Source organism: Phasianus colchicus, chromosome 5 (assembly GCF_987193195.1).
Source record: "Phasianus colchicus chromosome 5, bPhaCol1.hap1.1, whole genome shotgun sequence".
Classification (NCBI taxonomy): domain Eukaryota; kingdom Metazoa; phylum Chordata; class Aves; order Galliformes; family Phasianidae; genus Phasianus; species Phasianus colchicus.
In genome coordinates this window covers 22,565,984-22,591,205 of record NC_143440.1, presented here as the reverse complement: position 1 = coordinate 22,591,205, position 25,222 = coordinate 22,565,984, and the positions used below count along the sequence as shown (strand labels likewise).

The window sequence follows — 25,222 nt, the reverse complement described above, 5'->3', positions numbered from 1 at the left end:
CTACATTTCAGTTGACATTAGAGGGCACTTAGGCAGATGGCCTCAACTCATTGTATCAAGCTAAACTACTTGCAAAAGACAAAATACCTCTTATTTCTCCTGCCCTCTTAAGAAGTTAGCGTAATAAATAACACCCTCTAATAATTATTTTTCTTTAGAAAATTTTGCTTCATATTGTAATAAAGGTCTGAAACTATCTACTATACAGGACAAACAGGACATCCAATTTCACACCCTCTCAGGAATATCATTCAAAAATATATCTAGTCCCCAAGAATGCGTATTCGTGAATTGTACACAGAGGAGTGTCCAACAAAAGCTGAACAAGTTGGTACAGCCATCCCTTTCTTGGATACCAGATCTATCCAGTTCCAAATAGCAAAGCACATTTGTTTTCACCAAGCAAGTGAAGAGCATTTGAACAGTGCTGTGTCAAGAGTGACAATTTAAATGGAGCAAAATAAAATCCAATAGACTTCCATGAAAAGAAAATGAAATATTTTAGTTTTGAAAACATTCTGGATACGATGTTGATCTTCCCCATTAAAAAACAAACAAAAAATAACAGAGAGAGAAAATTTAAAAAAAAGATAAAAGTGTTCTATAAAAATTACGCCAATGACCCCAAACATTTTTAAGAAGAATGGGATCTTGTCAGTCTTTCCCATTGAAATTTCTTACTGTGCTATTTGATTTTGTAACTTCTCAGAATTAAAAAAAAGATTTCATTTAAAAAGTTTCTATTATTTGTCTAAGTACTCAAGGACTTCCAACCATTGCTAATAGCAACCCAGTCTTCTCCAGCAGTCCAGACATAGTTGGAGCAATAAGGAATCAGACAAGGGCACAGAAGAAAAAAACTGGGCCAGATATTTGTGCACACATTGTCACTTAATGATTGATCCACCTGTAAACAATGTTGTGGTCCCAAATATTGATTCCCAATCAAAGATCAGGATCAGCTAATTGATACAAAGTAGACACTATATGCAGATAAGGTAAAACATATAGGTCTCTCTGCAAGTAATGCCTCCTATTTATTTCCAAGAATACCAGTATTTATTTCCACGGAACACAGTAAAACTATTTGATAGAGCAAATTCTCAGCTGCAAAACAGTGTTTCTCAACATAGTCACCAACTATGCATTTTCACCAGCGATGAGCAAGAGAGCCTGCATGCCACATGTAAAAATCTGCACCAGTGGAGGTGACCCACTGTTTCACAGCTGATACGTCAGCATCATTGCTAGAAAAATGTTGCCCACGCAGTCCAACTTTCACTGTACTCACATCCATTGTTTGGTCTCCACAAACATTCAGCATCAATGAATGTCAGTGGCTGCCATTTTTTCCACACAGAGGAATTCAGTGGCACACCTTTTTTTCGTACAGACCTCCATGTCAGATGCCATTTTGTCAGGCTGCTCCTCTGCTGCCATCTATTTCTTGGCAACAAAATGAAATAGTAGTGGGAACGTTCAGCCTCTACTGCCATAACACCAACATCCACCTCTGAGATTGTGGCCCAATATAATAAAATAGGAGGCATTACTTTTAGAGCATCCCTCATATTTCTGCTCTCTCAATAATAACATTGAAAGTGGTCTTACTGTGCTTCCTAAGGGGACCCAGCTAGCTAGCTAGACTGTGAAGCCAAACAAAAGAGCAAGTTCAAGCAGATTATTTCAAACATCTCTGTTACTCCTCATTCATAACCCAAACACAGGACAGAGACTGTTAATCAACACAGTATTGCTAAGATTTTTTTTTCTTCCCTTTTCAGCTTTCATAGCTTATAGACCACTTAAATATCATACAGCTGAAGAACAGTATGACCCATACAGCACCATCGATGCACTTCTGCATACAGGAAGTGAACTCTGAAAATTCCAGAGAACGATCTTGGCATACAGGAAAACTTCTTAATATTAGTTACATTTGGAAAAGGAGCCCTCACGGACACCAAGCAAATCCACCACTATCAGCCTGCTTTTTGCCTGTTATTAGCTTATGGCCACCATCAATACCTTATGGTTTTGTGTTACTTTCCACCTCCTATGGGTTAAGAAATGAATATGTCAGCAATATAGTGACATGTAATCGACTTATATGGAATTTGTTCAACATAAAAATAGTTGTTCTTTGGATAAAGCTGTAGGTCTCTATTCCTAAAGTTTCAGTTGTACATAAGCATAGCAGAAAGAATAGTCACGAAGTAAAGCCCATCATAGTAGAACGTAGAATAGAAACTACTCTGATAGATGCCACCTGATGAAAACTGAATGTACTGTGCACTAGAATGCAGCCAAGCAGCTTTTACAAAAGTAAGTCTGATCCAAAACATCCAGAAGACCAAGGAAATGCAGTAGCCACCACAGATGTGAACCGTCCCCATCACAGAACTGGGCAACATGAAGGGTCAGGCCTTCCCCAGACCATGAAGCTCAGACTGTACCTCCACCTCATGGCAGCCCATCTCGAGACTATAGCTGTTCCTCCAACGCCATGCAAATCTCATCTTTAAAACCCATTTTAAAGTGGAGTCAAACTGCAGTGCAATGAGTCCCTGTGACTGAGCTCAAGCATCACTGACGACATTTTGGTTGGATTTAGATAGACAAGATTGCCTATACAATTCCATATTTTCACACCTATGATTTCATATGAAGTAAAATTTTACGTCTTCAGCAATTTTCATTTTTAAAATTTTTAAGATATATATATATACTTACTAAAAGGTTTGGTGCTATCTGACATTAACACAGGTATCCTTGCATTCTGAATGACTCCCTTTCATTTCCCATATTCGATGTCCTTGTGCACCTATTGCTGTCTCATATCTCTATGTCATGAAATACAGATTTGCTATGTTAGAGTATCAGAACAGTGGTGAAGATGATGTGAATAGTCACTTTAAATCTTAAAAGCACGAGGCCTGGTTGTTTAAATAGCATTCTGATACATACAGCTACCATAACTACCATTATAATTAAGAGTCAATAACTGAAACCACAATTTGCAACCTCCAACCAATTAAATGGAAAATTTTTAGTGAAATAAATTTAATTAATGGTATATTTTAGGTTAAAACAATGCACACTAGTAGCAGCATGTCATTATTACCCTATGAATCTGTCCTAGAGAAACACAGAAATTGATGTGATATGGGAAATTATACTAACCTGAGTCCTATTTTTCCCCTCTCCCAAATTAACCAGGGAAAAAAAGGGGAGAGGGAAAGCTCAAACTTAATCAAAGCTATCATAATTAATTCCCATCCTGACAGGTTAGACTTTTAGAGAACACAGATCAAGCAACTAGGTCTTCTTGTTTGAAATGCATTAACAATGAAAACTACTGTAAAGCTTTTACTGGTAAATAGAATAGAAATGTAGATAGATGTAGTAGAAAAAAAAAAATGAAATAAAGTAAAATTTAAACCTCCAATGCAGATATTTCTCTAGTTGTAAGATTATAGCCACAAACTTAGACTTTACTCTGGATACAACATTGCAAATCCTGCAGTATCTGCTCTGCCTCATCTTATACTGTCATCAATGGGAGTTTTGACTGGTTGTTTAAATAGTTTAAATAAGGCTTTGCCTTATTGTCTTATATTTACCTTGTCCTACAGAAGAAATTCACATCAAATTATATAGTAATGGCTTACAATAATAATTTATAGCTGAAACTTCATTGTTGGGAAATTTGAAATTAATGGATTACATTGAATCACCTTCAACATCTGCCTTATTTTAATATAAAGAAATAGAAAGAGCTTGAAAAACTTTCTCTGGAACTTAAGGCAAACCGGTGATGTGTCTGACCCTTTTGGCAATGGTGATATTATTTAGAGAGAGGAAAAAGGAATACCTAATTTGTTGAACAGGGGAACAAAACATTTTCTAAAAAAGGTAAGTGAGGTATGCATTTGTGAATTTACTCAGGAGAATTTCCTGTTCACCTCTAAAGCCATCCATTAATAAATAAAGGATGAAGCATATTACTAATACATCAATTCTGTTTTCCATACTGGTCTTACACAATGGCTTACAGAGCTCACTTTTCTAATTAATGAAATATTTAATAACATAATCATATTTAAGCGTATTAATAAGCCTTTTAGAAGCACATGATTTCTTTGAAGCACTTACAATTAACAAATTCAAATTTAAGGTAGCATTCCACTGGAAACTGGAATCAAAGAAGTCGGACTTGGTTCCTGATATTTATGTTTATCTGCTGCCACTCCATACCCGGGGCTCTCTCCCACTTCAGACCACACTGCACCTCCCTCCCACGAAGCTGGTCACGCTGTTTATAGCAGCAGCATACCCTGTAAACATATGCCCGTTGATTTCAAAGTTCTGTGGAAATAATTCTTTTCCTTCAGAGGATCACTTTTGTGATGTTCACCTTTCTATTGCCCGCATATTTATGCAGCTGTTCTTTTTCAAGGTAAATAAACCTTTCAGTTTACTTGATCCACAAGAACACATCATTTTATATATAGTTTCAATTAGATTTACAGATATGACCACTCCTCTGAAAAGCTATGTTCTGTGCACTGTAAGTTTTAATGGCATTGCCAATGTGAATATATATTTCCAAAGTGAGAAAGTTCTTTTCCCCCCTTGAAAAATTTGTTGCAGACATTTTAAGATATTTTGATTCAAATGTTTTTATTTTTAGTTGGCTATTCTTCTTCTCAACTCTTCCCCTTACTTCAAAACTTTAATAGCTCCATTGCATAAAGTTACATCTGCAAAATAGCTGCATGTCTCCTTCTGTCAGTAATTTCTTTCTACATCAAACCCAAATCAATTTTGGTTATATATTGATACATATATATCAATTTCAAAAACAACAAGGATATCGTGTTTGTTATTATAGGAGCAGGGAAAAAACAAACAAACAAACAAACAGCAAAAACAAAAGCAACAAGATTATGAAATAGAAATTGAATAGACAGTTTTCAGACACAGATCAGTATGGGACTGCTGACATACATTAATTATTTGAAGTGGTATTATTTGGATACAACTTCTATACAGAATACTCCTATAGCTCATTGCTCTGTTAAATAAGTCTCAGCTGAACTCACAAACAAATGCGATGTAACCCCGACGGCTCAGGCAGTTTAATGAAATATGAACTATCTAAAAATAGAAATCTTTTATCGTAAGAAGGTTTATAAATAACCTACACATAGCAGGGGAAAAAATATATCGAATCACATTTAGAAACATTTCTGAAGTTTTTTAAGGTAAGTTTGAAATAGATCTTTTTCATCTCTATTTATTTTCATGGCTAACTGCTCCAAAGCCTTACAAAAGAGCAAACCCCCCACCAAGATTAAATAAAGCAAATTAATGTTCCTAATAATTGTAACTGTATCTACATCCATGTGTTTTGTTAATTATTATGTACAGTATTTGATTTGAGAGAGGGCTGTATTCCAGCTGCAGTCAGTTGTAAGAAAGACAGTATTATAACTTTCCAAAAGCTTCTTACATAAATTAATTTGGAATAAAAAATGGTTTAAATAATTTTCTAGTAATAATTTTGAAGTAAAAATCTGCCTCAAGAGAAGGAACATTTGTGAATTTTGATCAAATTCACTGATTCTTTTCGTTCCTCCAAAGAAAAGTCAGGAGAAATTTTCAGAATAATGAAAAAAAAACTCACACATTTTCTATAGAAATATATTTGGTAAGGATGAGAAATATTTCTAATATTTTAGTTTTTAAGTCATATGAATTAGTGTGCAGAACTGGAAGCCACAGGATAGTAATAAACCCTTATGTTTATTCTGTCTGCCCTTATCAAAATATTTTCTCTTTATCCAAATAGTGGGTTTCAACCCCAGCATTTCCCCCCCTTTGAAGATCCTTTCTCCCTGCTATTTGGAACAATGTATTTACTAAATTGCAAATTCAGACTCACAAATACATTTTTTTTAAGGTCTGAAAGATCAAATTTGTATATTTTACTAAAAGAAGTTCTTTCTTGATGCAAAAATCTCTCTCCTTCATTTTCTACTGCTAACATTAAAATGTCAATCCTTAGGTAACTAAGTTTTAGACTTAGTAGCTTTATCATCTTTCTTCTAATTGCCAAAACCTGTTTCAGGATTTGTTCTGCAATGGCAGGGCTTTTATTTATTTATTTATTTAACTCAGATCCTGAACAAGTTAGAAGGAAAACTGAAAACATCCAAATCCTAAAAATCACTCAAAAACAGTAAACAAATAGGATGGCATCCTTTCTATCGAATTATCAGCTGATATCAGCATATCAGCTGATAATTTGTTAATGCTGATATATGTTAATAGCAGATACCTGAAATCTTTATGCAGTATTTGCTATTTAGATTTTAATGCAACATTTTTGTTGCTTTGTTTTTAAAGAGGCAGTGAATTTCTATTCTTCAGCAAAATCCTGAAAAGTTAATACATTATATTTCAAATGCTGACAAGAAATTCAGCTCCCTTTGAAATCGAAGGGAGTTTTACCACTGATTTCAGGGGAGTGGGGTCTGCCACAGGAATTTAAAATCCAATTGCCTCCCAACTTTTGCCTTCTGAATTTGTTACTCACTGGATATACTTACTCTTTGGAAGTAGCTGATAATTCACATCTTTTTTATTCCTGTAAGGAAATTAATCCAGCAAAAGGAAAAAAAAAATTTGGTTGAAATTTTGGCTGAAGTATTCCCTCTGCAGCTTTTCCTTCTGTATATTAAGGTACAAAACACCCCACCCCTGCTCTAAATAGATGTCACAAATACTTATATTTATGTCTATATTAGATAATGGAGCTTACTTTGTTTTATATTTAGCTGCATACTGCGTAGTACTTTGGCTATTATGAGTCTAACTTCACAGAATATAATCAAAGAAAATATCTTCCCAGAAACTGATTTTTCAACTGGATGCTGTTTAGTATAAATATTCCCTTAAAACAAGCTGCCCACTCAAATTATCTGCCTGATGGCTGCAGTCCTATAGTGTTTTTCCTAAATGTTAATCTATTTTTATTTTTAACTTCCCTAAAGTCTGAATCCTAGATAATTAAGAAAACCCATTTCTCTAAGTCCATCTTTCACAACATACCACATAAACAAAGGCTAAGGGTGCCTAATTCCTCCCCTCTTTCCCCCTTTGTCTCTCCAGACAAAAGAAACTTCGGACAGCAGATTTAAGGGCTGTAGGTATTTTGCCTAGGTTAACTGTGGAGGTCAAAGGACATTTAGAAAATGTCTCTTACAATCAAAAATATGTTTTTTATTATTATGTGAAAATAATGGTGGTGGTAGGCAGGATGTTATCCAAGCAGCTCTGGGAGCTGATATAGTTACCTTCTCTGAAAGCTCTGGCTAATCCTGGTTTTCCCTCATCTGGAAAAGAAAGCTGTTTTTCAAGTTAAATTTGCAAATTATTGTTACAAATCTCATCACAATTTTCATTCCCTAAAATAAACAAACAGACAAACAAAAAACCCCAAGTATTTTGCAACATTCTATTTATACAAAGATTCAATCTGCTGGTCCTGGAGGTTTTGATTTTTAGTAAAACTGATTGTAGCAGATTCCAAATATCCAAGGGAAGCAACCCATGCATACCTACAGCTAGAGAACTCTTTAATAACTTGGTTTTTAGTTCCTCTAAAATACCTAATATTGTCTGACCTATACTGCATTTTGAAACACACACTTACGTGTTTTAACCTTTACTTGTGATTTACTGCTTTGGAAACTCAGCTGCCAGGGGCAGGTGTTACAAGCAGAAGTGCTGCAGCATTACCACTGGGCGTTCTGCTGGGGCTGTATTACACCAACGTGGACCCCTCAGAATAATCCTGACCCACACTGGTGTTCCTTCAGATTATTTTCATGCATGCATATGGATGCTCACTACGGCTTGGGGCATTTAGCCTCCAAGTAGTAAGTACAGAATCCTCACTTTTCAGTATGAGAGCAGAGTGCACCTTTAGCTCTAACGTTTACGGTGGCTATTTAACTGGACAACTTTTGGATGCCACTGTTTAGATTCAGCCCCCGGGATGTATGAGCTCCTTTGGTATGCAGCACAGTCGAGCCCCAGGTGAATGCCTGTGGCCCAGGCAGGGGACAGGTGCAGAGCAGGACCAGCACAGCATGCCTGCGGCCACCAGCCCAGCACAGCCTGTCGCAGCCCTTCTCCAGGACGAGGCGCAGGCCCAGCTAAAGCAGACTGAGGGGTCTGCCCCCAGCTTCCAAACCTGAGCGTGTCAGAGGGCAGCAGAGGTGTGCAGAAGGTTGCTCAGGTTCGGGCCATCTTTGTGCACATTGATGCCAGCGTATAGTTCTGAAAAATTAGTGGTTCCATCTATTGTGCTTGAGCTCTTGATGCCTCTGCTCTCTATGCTGATATGCAGCGCTCCCTTCACCTCAAAAAAAGAAAAAGTTAACTGGCAAGAAGTATTTCCAGCAAATACAAAAAGTACTGAACAGGGGTGGGAAGAGGTGAAATTGGTGAAAACTCCTTTACCTTCTCCAAAACAAAACAAGTTAATTCAGGATAAAGACTAACCAAACCAAGCTGGAAAAACTTTCAACTGCTGATGCTTCACATTGCTGCCAAAGTAATTCGCAAAGAATGTGCTGGGCAGGGAAGGGTTAATGGGGTTTGTTTGGGAATCCAATGGCTCCACCTGAAGTGACAAAGGTGCTTATGGGCCTGACCCACCCAGATGGCAGTGCTTCCACAGAGCAGGAACAGGGACTGCACACCCTGTAGGAGAACACACCTCATGTCCTTCTGCAGAGCTGTTGCCAGAAATAAAGCTCTGCTAACATTTCTGCTCAGACCTGCCCCTCTTTCATCCACAAAATGTCTCCCTACATTAAAACATGGCATCTACAAGTTCAGACTAAATGTATAACAAACTTTTATTTAAACGAGATGGGAATCTTACTTTAAGTGTAATTAATAAGTTTTTCTATTTTTTATTTCTAAAAGATAAATAAATGCGTTAATAATAAATTGAAATTAGTGGTATTCTGGTGATTTTTAATATTTCTGTCATTGCAAACAAAACAATTTTTTATGATCTGAGCCCATTATCATTAATAAGGACCATTATTTAAAGTAGATAGGGTGTTTTTATAGATGGGAGGTAGCTATCACAATGTATGGGAAGAGTTAACAGTGCTTTAAAGAGCACTTTAAATGTGTTACAGCCTGTGGGGTTGCTGATTTTACCCTTTCCTAGCCCTTTCATCTAAAATCCTAACTTCTTAGTGCTTCCCTACAAAACCCGCTCTCCTTTTTAAAAAGCCCCAATTCCAAAGGGTTAACCAACATCTTAATCCCAGAATTTCTTTTTTAAGAGCCTAACTGGAATCTAATGCTTACAGTTCAACCTGTTCCCAGTGGGAGGGCTCTTTGTTTGTAGTTCTCCCTGACTCAAGTTATCTCACCTTTTCCATGCTCTTGTGTCTTCACCTACAAAAAAGCCCTTCAGGAAAGCTGCCTGCCGGAGGACTGTGTGGACAGGACAAGAGGTAGGATCTACCTTTTAAAAAGCTACAACATTCTGCATTGAGCAGCAAGCATCATTTTTATACACCTTTATCTTTCCTGCTAAATGCAATAGCATTAGCGAGTTATTAAAAAAAAAAAAAAAAAAAAGACACTAACATTTGAAACCCCAATGTACAACTTCTACAATGTCCTCTCGGGACCCAATCACATAAGCAAGGATATACTGAGATCCCCTGAGGTCAGCAGCTGCTCAGTAATTAGTCTCTTGCTCTGTTAGCTGTGGGCTGCATCTTCTAGAAAGGTGATGCAAAAACCACCCATGCCTCTCACATGCATTCAACTCCCCGCACACAAGCACAGTCTGTTAAACTGAAGTTATATGGCACAAGCCACTGACCCACAGTGGAAAACTTTCAGCCATTTTAAGAGCCTAGATCTCCAAGTTTTCCTGACAAACTGAAGCCAAAAATACTGATGTGATCATCTGCAGCTGTGAGCATTTTAGTAGTTGCTCTCATGTATCTGCAGCAAGGATTCAGGTACATTGTGTGTACTTTTGTCAATACTGCCAAAATACCTGTACAAGACACACAGAGTTGGACTTCAGCCTGCCTAGTATAGAATCATCACCACTTCATACTGGAGCACAAAGATCTGTAATTATGAAATTTTCCTGTATACCAAGGTCACCATGAAAGGCAGCAAAATGTACTTTGATTTTCAGACCTTGGGGGCTAAAATGTGGGTAATGACCCTTCTGAGAACCTACCACCTAACTCTGTGATGTAAGCTGGGCTTGAACAGGAATCCCTCTGTGCCGAGGGCAGCACGGTCCCTTCAGATCCCCACCCAAACCTGTGCAGTGATGGCTGCCTGTCAGCACCTGGCACAAGAATCAGAAGAATCCTTTTTCCCCAGGTTAAAATGAACTAGAGATCTACGTAAAGTCTTTCATTGTTGTTTTGTTTTGACTATTACTACTTGTGGACATCTTTTTCTTAAATTTAAGCTCAAGGGGTTTTCTTCACACGCACTCCTTCAAAAAAGCAAAAAATAAATAAATAAATAAATAAAATCCTTTTGCATACACATATGCAAAATGCATGTGCATACTTTACTTGTTTTATTTCCCCCAGGTTTACGATAACAGGAGAGAGGTTTTTACTAACACATTTACTATTTAACCTGTATGTTGATATTACTGATAAGGATGTGCATAGCTGCTAATTGATGCACAGTCAGGGTGCTTGCTTAGGATTGCCCCACTGAACGACTTGCACTTTCTCCTTCTTGCACTGGCTCTCAGAGCCAACACTCTAAGCCCATCCAAAATGCCAACGACTGCACTGGTTGGAGCTGCAAATCCCTTTGCACCTGCTGAGAAGGTGTGTGTGTAGGGGCACCTTGCATTTAAAGATGTACAGAGAAGACCTGCTTACCTTTACGCCACCTCTCCCTGATGAAACTGTCTCCCCATCCAGTACATGACTTCCACTCTCATGGCAAAACAGAACCTATCTTTTAAAATGGATTTGACAGGGATTTTAGTATTGTGTTCTTTTTTTCAAGAGCAACATTAATTTAAATACATGTTTTAAAGAACCTCCTTACCTTTGTTACCAATAGCACACTGAACTGCTAAAGAAAGTGATTTTTGATGCCTCAGGCTGGACCAGTCAGCTCAGCCCTTCCCATCCTCCCAGGCTCCCTGCAGCCCAGGGCAGTGAGCACCGATTGCCCCAAAGAGCCCTGCTGTTCTGTTTTTAAAGAATCACGTAAATATTTCTAACTAATCTTCATTACATATACAAGAAACAAATCAGTTTTTAAGCTGGACTGCCCAATGTATTTTTAAACATTTTGTATTTATCAGGAATTATTTCATCTTGTTTGTTCTTAAGCAGACATTCCTTTCCTGCAAGTTCGGTCTTCAATGTGATGTGGCTCTATGGATTTTAATGTGCGTATTGCAAACATCACAAAGTAGGCTCATAAGTTCATCAAAAAATCCTTATTTGACAGAGAATACGTCAAGTGGGCCGAACATAAAAATACTGCTCAATTGGAAAGAAAATCATTTTTCTTACTGGATGTAGGAGATACATGTTGAGGCTGCGTTATTCTAACTGGCAAAAAAGGGATGCAGTGAGGAAGATATTCCTTCCTTCTCTTTCTGTCAGTTTAAGCCTTGAATGGCTCCAATGAAGTGACTGAGGTTACTTGGACTTTCTATCTTTGTAACTGAAAGTCACTTATCGATACATCTCTTGTACAGTTTAATTGACAAATATGTCTTTTACTATTTGGTTCAAAGCCTCTTTACCTCTGCTGTAGACAAAAAGGTATTAATTGAAAACAAAACACGTCCAAATTGGTTGACGTTCAATAAATAAATACATATATTCATCATGTCTATAGAGAGTCGATAGCTATCCCCTTCGCAGCTCCCCAGGTAGACAAAGGGGAATTTTTGGTAGATGGGATTTCCTGTGTGGCTAAGTCAAGTCCTATTCTGGACATTCTTGTTCTATAATTCCTTTCATTAAGTAATCAAAATCCATAGTTAATTTCCTTGTACCTCAAAGAAAGATGTTCCCGATCTCTACACCCACTTTGTGTAAAACCTCTCCCTGATTTCCAGCTTACTTTTTAAGGTCACAAATTAGAAGTACAGATTAGGACAAATCAATAAAAACTCCAAAATAAATCAGTGCCCACATGTCTCAGGATATTATTAATGAGCAGCTAAGTAAAACTATGTCACGAAGAACGAATGCAGAAATGCCCCTTGCTCCAGCACGTCTTTCCTAGTTTGATGCCTTATGAGCCACGCTGACGTCATCTACCCGGTGTTCTGCCTAGATGGACACATGCAGCTCCTACTGTCATCAGTGAGAACTGCCATTGCATACCACGGCCTCTGCACAGCCCTCCATTTTAATACTGCCAGCATTGTGCAGTTGGTATAGCACTAGAAGGACGAGTACACAACTTGCCTGGTATAAGTTGCAACTCTCTTACTACAGAATACTCACTTATTATAGAACATTGATTTCTGAGGGTTGGATTCAAGTGGGGAAGGAAAACCAAGCATCCAAAGTTTAGGGAACATGCTGATCCCACTGCAGAGCTAACCTCAAAAGGGTGAGGAGGAATAACTTTGGCATTGAACAAACTGAGCAAACGTGTCCCAAAAGCACAGGGATCATGGAAAATTCCTCCAAATAAAACCTATCTATTACATAGTAATGTTCTCTTATGAAATTCTTTAGATGAATCTAGTCCTTACACTGCACGTTTCAAGGGATTGCTAAGAATGTTAGAATGAAAAAAAAAGGAGAAAAAGAAATCCTGGAATGGCCTTACTCTTTAATGTCTTCTGCACATGGAAAAATAGCATGGCTCTCTGAAGGAAAGGTATATGCCTCTATCCGTAACAAAAACATCATTAGAAAAATTCATGAATCTTTTGCCACGTTCACCAGAATACATAAACTTCTCTGACATACATCAGTGACACTGGAGAGCAGGAACAACTGATATCATTCAGAAATTGGTTATGTAATAGCCACTAATCCCATCGTAACAATTACAAAACAATGTAAAGATGAGCCAGACTAAGCAAAATATATGAACAAATGTGTCAAGAAAAAATGTGATTAGAGTCTTGGGCTTGATTCAGCTCCCTTTTGCTTCAGTGGGAATTCTGATAGACTACTACCCCACTGTAACTAGAGATTTAGGTTTCAACCAGCTCCCATTTACTTCAAGGGAAGCTGGATAGGCCCCTACACCCTAATTGTCTTGCCCCTTTTGCAGAAGCAAAGTGTAGTTACTCCACCCCACTGGTACTCTGTTATATGCTAGGGGATCCTGTCTCAAGACTCAGAAGAGAAAAGTACAGGCAAAACAGAGTGCTTACATCTGTTTTTACACCTGAGAGTCTACACTTGCTTTGTATACATCTAAATGATTAGATGAAGCAATGGAAGACCAGAATTCTACTTTTATTCAAGGTGCTGGAGACCGATTTTTGTTTTTTTTCCTGCTACCATTACAAAACTATTAATATTGTTATAGCAAATTGTATGAAGTTCTCTCAGGGAGATCCTCAGGAAAGTTGTTTCATTTAACAAAGCACTAGACAGAACCACTGGCAGACACGGTCAGTTACTTTTTCTCACCAGACAGCTACAAAGAGCCTGTAAAACATGTACGTGAGATGCAATTTCCAAGCCTGGGGTCAGAAATATAAAGATTCCTTAGTTCTAAACATGAGGCAAACTTTCAAAAACTATCATAGCTGGTGTTGTCCATATTCTGCGTTCCCTTAAAAAACAAAGGTCACCTTTCTTAGAATGTTATAATTCTGACTTTAAGACAAAGTTTTGTGCAATATGGATATTACTGACCTGATACATCAAAATTTATTTAACAGTTATACACACACACACATATATATATCTGAACCTGATACTTTCATAAGCTCTCAGTGGCTACCAGTCTGTACGCTGAGGATATGTTAAATGACAGCAAACACATCACTGCAAGGAGACACAGTAGCTCTCCAGCTCAGGCAGAAACAGGTTAACCATGTCTATATGAGTGCAGGTGTATTATGGATGACCACACAAATGGCTATAGTTACACCTTATGTATACTTGGAAAAGACTTTAAAATGGATTGTACAAACATCCACACAGTCACACATAAAAATAAAAAGCACACATGTAATGTCCTATGTGACATAAACACATACAAGTATTTAAAAAAAATAAGCATACATGTACATACACAGAGGGAACACATGCATGTTTTTGTTCAGACAGTATAAACACTACGTAGGCATTTGCATCCTCTGTACACGTTCTCATACAACTGTCTATCTGTCCCTCCAAAAGTCTGAAATCTTATCTGAGCTTGAATCATCTTTTTGTGTGTGTGTTTTTTTCCTTCTTGCATAGAGAGACTGTGTACACATAATGCTTCATAGACACCAGCAACAATAAATGCAGGCACACTTAGCGTGTACATACCAGCACTTACATTCCAGAGAGAAGACCCCATTTTTCAGGAAAAGAAACAGCTATTTTTCCCCATAAGTATGCCTCTTTCTCTTTATGAGCTGCTTGTGTCCTTCAGCAGTAAGTGGGATGAGAGAAGCAAAAATATCAGGTATTAAATAATAACCGTTCAGATTGCATTTATAAAGATCTTCTTCCCCCACTTCAAGCTTTATTCCAAAGTAGCTTGTCTTTCCACCTGCAGCCTTGTCATGAACAATTTGACTTGAAAATTCAAAGCATGGAGGAGTAAAAATTATGAAATAATTGGTTAGTACACAGAAGTTAAAGCTAAAGGAATTGTGCCGATCCTTTTCCAATTCTTACTGATGTGCTGCCATATATACACAAATCCCAGCACAGGCCAAACCAGGAGAAACCTGGTTCTACATTATACTAATCTAAAAACATACTTTAGGGGGCATGAGGAAAAGAAAGAAATAGAGTGAGAAGTGCAAGGGTTTTCTGTGGAAGGCAGACAGCAGTCGCTGTTTGGTTCCACGTACTCCTTGTCATTTTATCATCTTTTTTAACTTGTTATCATTGACATTTCTCTGGTAGATCTCCTCTAGAAGGACTTGCAGAAGAAATTTGTCCTGGGGAGGAATCTGCAGAAAAAGACAGTATCTGTGCAGCAAAATTAACCAAGGGATGGGTTAGTTATTTTGAGAATAGAGGCATCCTGGGAGTCAGGATGGCAATAGGAAGAATGTAAGGAGAAGAGAAAGCAAAAGAAACACCTCAGAGAAGCTAAATTCTAGACTGTCTGGAAAAGCAAGAATTACAGCAAAGATGAAGGTTAATGATGCCCCTATTCCTCCTACACCCACCCTTTGAGATCCTGGAGCACTTAATGAAGACCTCCAATAGAAAGGGTTCTACAGTAGAAGACTCTGGTATCACTGTTGTTTGTCACAAGCAATGCTGTTCTTATAGCTATCAGCCAATGCTAAAACTGCTTGGGGATAAACGCATTGTTTCCCACTGAGGTAGCATCATACAGCCCTGGAACAACTGGCTGCCTTTACTCCCAAGAACAATCTGAAGAGTAAACCCAGACAGAGCTTGGCAGATACAGTTATGGCACTCAGTTTTGACGTAAGGAATAACTCATGACTCATCATGCATCATTGGTAAAACCTTATCAAGTAATTTGTTGATAGTTTCTCATTTGTTAAAGGGGAGAAAAAAAAAAAAAAAAAAAGCTTCAGGGGTTTCGGTCGTTGTGGTTTTGTTTGTTTTTGTTTCATTTAAACTGGATGAATCCTCAGTGTCAGTAAAATATCTGGAGGTGCCCAAACTGGTATCATGATACAGGCAGCGGGTGCTGTAGCATTTCTAAAATAAATGTGTATATGCTGCCTAGCACACAGTTTACACTAGACAGTCTGTGTATGGACTGGTAAGTTAAGCTTTAAGTCAGAATCATGAAGCAGTATAGATGTATACTGTCCTCTCAGATGTGTAAGGCAAGTTTCTTCAGCTGCCTTTATAATCAGTTACTAAAACCTCACGTTTAAAGGAAATGATTTGAGAAAATAGGCAAGTTTTAGGGATTCCAATGATAAATTAACGCTTCACCTGTATGTATGCATACACAAGTATATCCATGGACATGTAAACAAAGAGAAAAACTTAAGAGGTCATACTAACTGTCAGTGAACAATGTTGTTGAGGTTTTTAGCTTTTTATTATAGTCTTCAAATATTAGCCTTTTCCAGCAGGATGCATTTGTGAGATGTACTGATATGCCTTTGGCCAGAATTATCCTTACACACATTGTGCAATTCACACACATTATGCAGTGTGCTATAAGCTGATTATTTTCTTGGCTGCAGCCCACCCTCTAAGCCTGGGCATTTCAGTGTGGAAGGAATTCCTCTACCTAGGTCGTTTTTAAAGCGCTGCAGGATCCTTCAGGTTGAATGTGCACTGTCGGCTGTACACAAAATAATTTTAATAAATAATAGATATACTATATTATGGTAGCATTAGACTGGTGAAAAAGTGCTAGTCTCAGTAAGTGATGGACTTTAGGCTTCTTGAGAAGTAAAATGTTTGAACGTGTGACGTGAGCACAGTACTACCAGCCTCAGCTTTTCCATGAGTTTTGTTGTTTGAACTCCCCCACAAAATTTCCAGATAGAATGAGATATATCAATGAGACATATGGCAGAACGGACTGTGAAGCCTAATTCTCACAGTGCACAGTTTAAGGACTCTTTGAGATCACTTGAAGAAAATGGGGAGAAATCTGTTGTAGGATGCTGTTTTCAGGAAGGGTTCAACCCAATCTAGCTGAATCACTATGGAAGCACTGAGCTTCTCAGCCTTGGTGATGACACTTAAAAAACAGGTCTGAACTAAGCAAGTCAAGGAACCATATTTCTCTTAAAACTGAAATATTTCTAAGGTTCTTAAATTGTAGTTACGTATTTTTGATGCTTCTTGAGAATGTGTACATGCTCCTAATTTCAATCTTATTATCTTAGCATTTAGGAAATTTGCATCAACATCTTTCTGTCTGGGTAATTTAATTCCCCTTTTTAAAATAAATTCAAATTAGCAACAATAAAGGAAAATACAAAAACACCGTTGAAGTCAAGTAGCTACCATAAACAACCTCCCGAAACCAATCGGGCATGGTGCAAAGTTATTGTTTTGTTGAGGAAAGAAATCCTCAGAAAGAGGACCAGACCCTGTTCTCACAAAAATCTATATTGTAATTCCCATTGACTGAGAAAAAAAAAAAAAAAAGAATGGGGCCAGAACACGAGAGACACTTGATAACAGGGCTAGGTGTACTAATGCATGCAGTGCAAAGCAAATGGCTAGAACAAAAGGTTGGATATTTCAGGCCAGCAACATCAACTCTACTGGAGTTTCAGGGAATGCTTAATTCAGTCTCATCACTGAAGGCTTAAAAAAAAAAAAAAGTTGAATCATTACGTGCTTATAGGCACATGGCTGCCTCAAAACACAGATTCCTTCACAGTTTCAGTGATCAAGTAATAAATTTTGTCACTCTTTTCAGTCTCGTTGACTTTAGGGTCATCATCTTCTTTCTGCTTTGCAGTACAGGTCACCAATCCACAATGAACAAGATTAATTTTCTACTACTTGCTAGTTTTCATTTTTTTAATTACTATGTACTAGAAAGGCCCTGTTTTGGTTTGGGGTAGTAAATAATTCAGGAGAAAGCTGAAATCCGTAAAGATAAACAAAAGCACTGTATATTTTAAGGAAAAGTTTAATGAAATATCTTTACTCAGCTTCATTTGTTTTTATTTCTAAACAAAACCTAAATCTTGAAACAACTTTACACATTTTCCGCTCTTAACTATTATTTCTATGATAAGACAGATGCAACTGACAAACACTTATTTGTTGAGGTACCTATGGCAGAATGTGCTTCTATTTTCATTTAAATGGCCTTGAATTCGAAGGGTTTCAGAATTCACTCTACTTCTTAACTGTATAAAATATAAAATCAAAATTTGTTAACGTTGTAAATTGCTTTTGGAATATTTTGATAGATTAGCAGGTGACACAAGCTCATTTTAATGCTGATGTACCGTAACATTATAATGGAAATGTTTTTGTATGATCACTGCATACTTGAAAACAGGAATAAGTTTTAGTAAATTATGAAATGATTTTATCATAGAATCACAGAATGGCCTGGGTTGAAAAGACCTCAGTGATCATCGAGTTTCAACCCTCCTGCTACATGCAGGGTCACCAACCACCAGACCAGGCTGCCCAGAGCCACATCCAGCCTGGCCCTGAATGCCTCCAGGGAATTTTAGTATTAGAGTGTTTTAAAAACTGCATTTTAAATAGAAAATTACTAAAAACAATCAATCATGTCAACAAATTGCATTAAAAAAAAACAACAACAACAACAAAGGGCTCCCTGTCTATACATGATGGAATCTATTGTTTGGTCACTAGTAAGATAAGGCTGAAATGGTATGAGTAACCTTGGAAAAAAGAGAAATTGGAAGTAACTATGCCAGCTAGGTTACCAATCCGAAAACTGTGCAGGAGCATACAGAATGCAAGTTGAGAACACTATCCATATATTCTGCATGAAATGAATCTGTCAGTCAATTCATTTTCCACACCCACATCACAAAAAATATACCCTTACAAATGACCTTCCTCATTGGCAGTTTCAGCAAAGAGACAAAAGGAAGAATGAGACACAGAAAATCTAGTTATGTTCAACCTGCAAAGCACGTTGCAGAGGAGCAGCATGGGAGAACTGTTGCCCTGGATGGCCCACAAGAAGGGAACGATGCAGACTTGCCAACAGCCTGGTTATAAAGGCACAGGTTATAAAGCCTGGCCACCAACTTTCCTGGATCTACCTCCAGACCTTCCGTGGTCAGCAGCAGAAGTGTTTAAACGAATGATCACTTACAACTCCTTTTTCACATACTTATCATGACCCCTAATGGCTTTTTGAAGTGAATCTTAGCTTAAAGTTAAGTGAATTTTGCTTCAGCCTTTTTTGAATCTGACCCAGCATAAGAATTTGAAACTCTGCTTAAGAAAACAGGCTGGCTGCAAATTTTCATACTGGGACTAAATCACCCCTGTAGGTACTTTTCCAACTTGCACCACAATTCTGGGCTTACACTTCTACATTCAGGGGAACTGGTAGGGGCCGTACGTCAAGCCAAGACCTCATCTGATAAGGATTGTCAGAAGATCAGAAGGCTAAACATTTGTAAGTAGACCCCTGTATCTCATGTTAACTGGCAAGATATTTCCCACACTGTGTTTATGAGATTTGTCTTTTTTTTTTTCCTTCCCCCAGAATGTCAATGAGCAGACATGTTTTCTCACAAATTATTGAATGAGTAATTGCCAACATTTCTGGCCATGAGATTGCTCACTAGCCATCCACTAAAACTGCTTTGTGTGTTTTATGGATTTCCCATTCATAAATTAGTATTTATGACGGGGTTATTGGTCACCCAAATCACCTGACTCCATATTTTTACCCTGGAGCGGGAAATTTACAGCATATCAAAGGCTTCCACAAGAAAAGCACACAGATTTCCAGTTCAGGCATTCATATGGATGCATAAATGCATCATTACACGTGACACTTTTTCTACAGAATATCACTCTAATTAATGTTTGTGGAAAGTGAAGGAATTGCCACTCAATTACCATCAAAATAAATAATTATATTTAAAAAAAAAAGTTCAGTTTTCTTCAACATTCACCACTCTTTATGTTCTAACCTCCATTGACAGAATACATTTCCAGATAGTACAGATGAATAGGACATTTGTTAAAACAACTCTAAAATTTCTAGTTTAGAACATCATAATTCAATTGCCATGTACATACAACTCCTGACCACAGAAGCCCCATTGCACACATCAGAGGAAGAGACATAGCCATGAATACTACCTAATGCCATACGGGGTGTACTGAGTTGGTTCCTCAAGAACCGATTTGTTCATAAATCCTTAAAAACAGCAAACTTGGTGCCCTATCTTCTGAGCTTCCCACAGGTCTCAGGATCCAGTGGCACCCCTGTTAGTGGAAGAGCCTCGGTAAAAATACAGCCTGGCTTTCTGAGTGGAACAGCTCTCCTAGGTCATTGAGACAAGCAGACTAGCTCCTGTGAGTAAGCAGCATTTGGCCCACCGAATAGCTCACCCAAATACCAGCCTACAGGATGCCCTAGAACAGCAAAAAATAACAAAGCCATTTTATTTACTTATCCAACGCAGCCCTAGGAATAGATACACCACTCTGAAATGTAACCACACTCTTAGGGACTACCACGAATCTGCATGATGCTATACCATCAATAATATGCTCCAGGACATGAAATAAAAAGTTTTAATCAGATTATAACAAATTATATTTTCACCCACAGATTTGTAAAACGTTATTAATAAGAAATTTTCATTATTCCCAGTTAGCCAAATAATCAGCGAAAGGAAAACGCCTCTCCCTCACTAACACACCAGCACTTGACCACTGCAGATGGACAGTCCAATTCAGTGCAGGGAAGCTCTACAAACATGCCTGGCCAACTTCAGCCAGGGCTTCCATCATGCTACAGAGGACATGCTAGAAAGGAGACGCATCTTGGAATATTATACTGACAGAAAACAGTCATGATTTTCTTCTGCTGAAGAGACTACACGAGATCAAAGAATCTGAATACTTAAATCAATAAAAATCTGTTGACCGAGTGCATCCTATCAGGAGGGTCTGTATTATGGGGGTTCTATCAAACACGGTAGAAAGTTATGAACTACAAAAACACCTGAGAAGACATTAAGTGGTTTATTATCTGCCTTCAATACCCTGGGGCTTGAGCAAAGGTTTATATAATAGATTATGTCCTCTGTAGTGGCATTAGAGTCTCTGGCGACAGTTGCGCAAGGTCTGTGGTGAATGTGGCACAGGAATGAAAACAGAAATGTCTCTGTGTAGCTTACTGGTCATTCTCCCAGTACACATTCTCATTTGCCTACTACATTATGAAAGAAGCTGACATTTATTAATTAAATCAAATAATATTTATAGAATCCCTTTCCCGATCCTCAGGGAGATAGAATTTCAAACACAATCAAATACAATCACAACAGCAAACTATTAAAAAGCTGAAAATAGTAAGCCATTCCGGCATTAACCAAAATAAAACCTCAGGTTTAAGAGAGAAGACAAAGGAATTGGAAAATAAAGGAATCATCGCAGAAAGGATCCACCACTCCATCTTGTTGCTGTGACAAAGGCTCACCCGCCTGCAGGACTACTGGTTATTACCTACCCTAACAAATTCAGTGGTGCAGAGACACTACTGGTAGCACCTGGTCTTCAGTATCTAGAAGATCCTTGGCATAGCAAGGTGTGGGCCAAACAGCACTCTCAGATGATTCCTAGGTGTGTGCTGGGAGCTAGGGTGAGCCAGGGACTGTTTTCAAAAGGCATTCTGCTTATGGCTGTCCCATTGTGGAGTACAAAGAGAGCTTAATCGTATAGAAGCTGGCTACCTTGTGCCAGTTGACCTCAGTGCCAGAGAGTGGTCCAAGGTGTGTTTAATTTACTAGCGTGGACACAGCTGGTGATATGAGCCCTCAAGATACTTGGTGCCAATTCTCAGATATCTCTCAATGAGCTGCCAGATCTCTTTTCTTTAAGGATTTTAAAGCTATGTGCCAAGGGTTTGAGAGACATGCAGGGAGATAGGCATATACTCTATGGCAACTTTAATCTCCTAGATGGCTCCTGAAAATAAGTGCATTCTAGTGGCTCCTTTTTCTGCTGCTACGATAACATCAACCAGAATATCAGCACAGCTTCCAGACTACAAATGTTTCATGGCTCAGCATAGGGAACTCAAACCACATGTATGCAACCAGTAAAGACAGCAGTACGATTCAAGGGAAACTGGGAGACGAGTGGTGAAAAGGTGTTTCAAAAAATAGGTTTTCCTTGCCCTTGATGGTGGCCAAAAGTACTTGAAGCATTAGAGTTTCCCACCACTACACTAGCAGACTTCCCCTCTCCAGTAAACCCTTGCTGCAGAGAACAACTTGCGTTCCTAGAAGGCCCAATAGAATGAAGGTGGTTAAAGGCTATCACCAAAGGATTCAGGTACTTTTCTGCCACTGCAGCTTTGACAGACCCAGGAAGCAAAACAGAGTAGGATTTGGGTGACCTGCATACCACTGGAGTTTCCAGTCATCACTCGGTCAAAAGGCTGGTCAGTCCAAGGAGAGGTGGAAGGCAAGTCAATTGCTGACAAATGATGTGTACAGTTAAGAACACAACTTCCATCCACCACTGTGAGAGACTATCCAGACAGGACAAGAAGAAATATTTTCCAAGACTGAAATTTCTCTGATTTTACAGCAGAAACAACAATCTTGGTAAGAACTCAAATGCAGAACTTCTGTAAGAGCACGTATGGGTAAAGGCATGGAAAATAACGAGCAAGGAACAAATCAACCCTTGCCGTGGAAGACCACGGGAAGTCCTAACCAGATAGGCCTACTTTTCCTGAATTTCTAAAATAGTTATAAAGAAAATAAGAACTTGGATTTATTCACGCGTGATAAATGTCAAAATAACTGTGCCCATTTGTAGGCTTCTTAATTTAATGTTTACATGAAATAGATAGAATAGTATCTATTTTATTTTATCACTAATTAAGCTGGTTTATACATTCATAACCAGATGAATTCCTCCCATTATAGTTTGTATTTTATAATTGTATTTGCTAGAAAAGAGTCGAAGATAGTGCAACAATTCATACTGAAAGGGCAAAGGAAGCTCTGCAAGCAACCTCGTTGGTCAAAAGGAACGAGGGTTGTCCAACTACAGAGAGGATGCACTTCATAGACAGTTGGTTTTTTATTTGTTTCTGCTTTTTTACCCCTCAGTTTCCTGTCACTAATCCCGCTAAATGCCTCATCACTCGACACCCTTGCAAGAAGTTCAAGCACCCACCTACATATAAAGAACCAGCAAGGTTATCACTGCCTGAAGATAAAGAACCTCTAGTTTCCGCACAGGGACAGCTCTGCAGCCTGCAATATCTCAAAGGGGCCTGTAAGAAAGTGTGGTCTGCAGGGGGGAAAGGAGAGGGTTTGACACTTAGAGCAACTTCTCAGACTGCCACCAGACCCAGCTTCTCTGACTGTCATCCAGACACCAGTTTGGAGGGGTGGCTGGTCTGACTGGCTGGTCAGACAACCTACACACCTCTATACTATATAAAGAACAGTCATTATGCACTAAGCATATTTATGATAAAGCAAAGGTGATAGGGGTTGAGTTAGTCCTACCCAGACTAGAGATTTCTTTGGTACTTAAGCACCGGCAAGGCTGCTTCAGGCCTTTACACAAATAGCAGCAGCCCACTGAAATCCAATTGAGAACATCCCTTGCTCCTGTGGTGCTGCCCCTCTTTCTAGGGTGGGCAAGACTCTGCAGTGAGATCAAAGCAATCACAGGAGATGCTCTCAACAACAAGCATGGGACCAGGAGGGAAATCTGCAAGCCAAAGCACTAAGAACAGTTATTGAATCAACAAGAGAAGGACTAGGAAAGAGGTAAGGCCCGACAAAGATGGCTCCCAGACATTCCCCACTGCAGTCATCAGCGCCATGCAGAATAGAGCCTAGCACATGCTATGATTTCTATTACCCAGAAGCCAAGAACATATACAGGCTAATGAATAAAAAAGCCCATGCTAGCAGTTTTAAAAAGGAGCTGCAAAGGAAAAACAATGAGCTCACACCTTCTGACCTTGCTTGTTTTTAGCCTGGTTTCCTATGGCAACAAGGCTTGTGATCATGCTGTGTGTGTGCACGTGCACGTATATGTGTGCAAAAGACAGATAGAAAGTGATTGCCAGGGTGTTCAATAACTGCTGGATGCACTTCTACCTCATAGTCAAACCTGGCACTAGGTTGCAGGTCTCAATGATAAATAAGTTCCCATAAGTTTTATGGAAGCAAGTGCTCACCAAGATCAGTGAAACCAGTAGCTTTCTCAGGTTGGAGGGCAAGAGAACTCAGCAGAGAACTCACATAGGTGACAAAGTTATGAATGTTCCAACTGCAGGAGAAGCAGCCCTCAAAACATGCAGAAAAGCATGAAACAAACGTGCTAAAACAGCTTTGTTATTTCTGGTGCTAAGGTATACAAGACACACTGGAGAAGTTCCTTTCTCTTTTTTCCCCGGTGAGAGTTAACAGGGACATCTGCCTTCAGGACATTGACCCTGATTGACAGTAAGGGGAAAAGAACTTTTAGATCAGATTATTATTATTTTTAAGAAAGACTGTTCATATGTCAATAGCTATAAATAAAGTTTTCAGAAAACAAACAAAAAATACGGATTTTAAAACCACATTATTCAACAAAGGGCCAAGAAACATCACAGGCAGCTTAGCCAGGTCCTCCAAAAAAAAAAAAAAAAAAAAAAAGTCAAAAAAATCTAAGCCTTGACATTGCTGAGATCTGCCATGACATAGTTTATGGTTGGTTGGTGTGGTGTGAGAAGATCCACCAAAGCCTTTCTAACTTTGTTTGTACATAGCCTTCTGACACAGGAGACTGGTTTCTTTCCTCTCCCAAGAAATTTTTAAGAACAGAGAGGGCACAGATGACTCTTCCAGACAGGAATCTTCGGAACCTACGGGCAACTCGTCATTCAGACAGGATCACCGAGCTACACTTGTAAAAGGAGTGAACAAAATGGAATAAGTGAACACATCATAACATAAAACACCAATCTCCATAATTCAGTAACCATCTGCCTAGGACTGATCTATCAAAAACTCTGTCTGCCTCCATTTTGCTGAAAGTCTCCTGTAAATACTTGTACCATTTGAAAGTTGAATGTTTGTCCAGGGCTGCACTGACTAAGCTGGTAGAGCCTGGAGGAGCACACAGGTGCTAGCAATTCGTTTGAGCCAGTCATATTTAAAGGACAGAGGAGCACAGCCATTACAAAGCAGTTTGAAGAGGGAATGATGGTGAGTACTTGCTGTCTCCTTTCAGCAGACAGAGCTGTCTGTAGTATGAAATTTCACATTTGAGCAAATTCTCTCTTTCTTTCAAGAGCCAAAATTTCCACATGT

General features: G+C 38.6%; 1 protein-coding gene across 10 annotated transcripts in view; it reads right to left on the bottom strand.

The window, feature by feature from the left end:
* Nucleotides 1-25,222, bottom strand: part of LOC149917797 (uncharacterized) — a 75,376-nt gene that overhangs the window by 17,006 nt on the left and 33,148 nt on the right. The window contains exon 3 of one of the 10 annotated variants that reach the window (XR_016466825.1): nucleotides 10,968-11,046. The exons of 8 other annotated variants lie outside the window; for them this stretch is intronic. Coding sequence is in view for 1 of the 2 variants with exons in the window: in XM_090140818.1 (XP_089996944.1) it covers nucleotides 10,968-11,042 (75 nt within the window). In the remaining variant the exon portion in view is untranslated. The remainder of the gene's footprint in view (nucleotides 1-10,967; nucleotides 11,047-25,222) is intronic. One more of the 10 variants, XM_090140818.1, reaches the window with a different exon arrangement.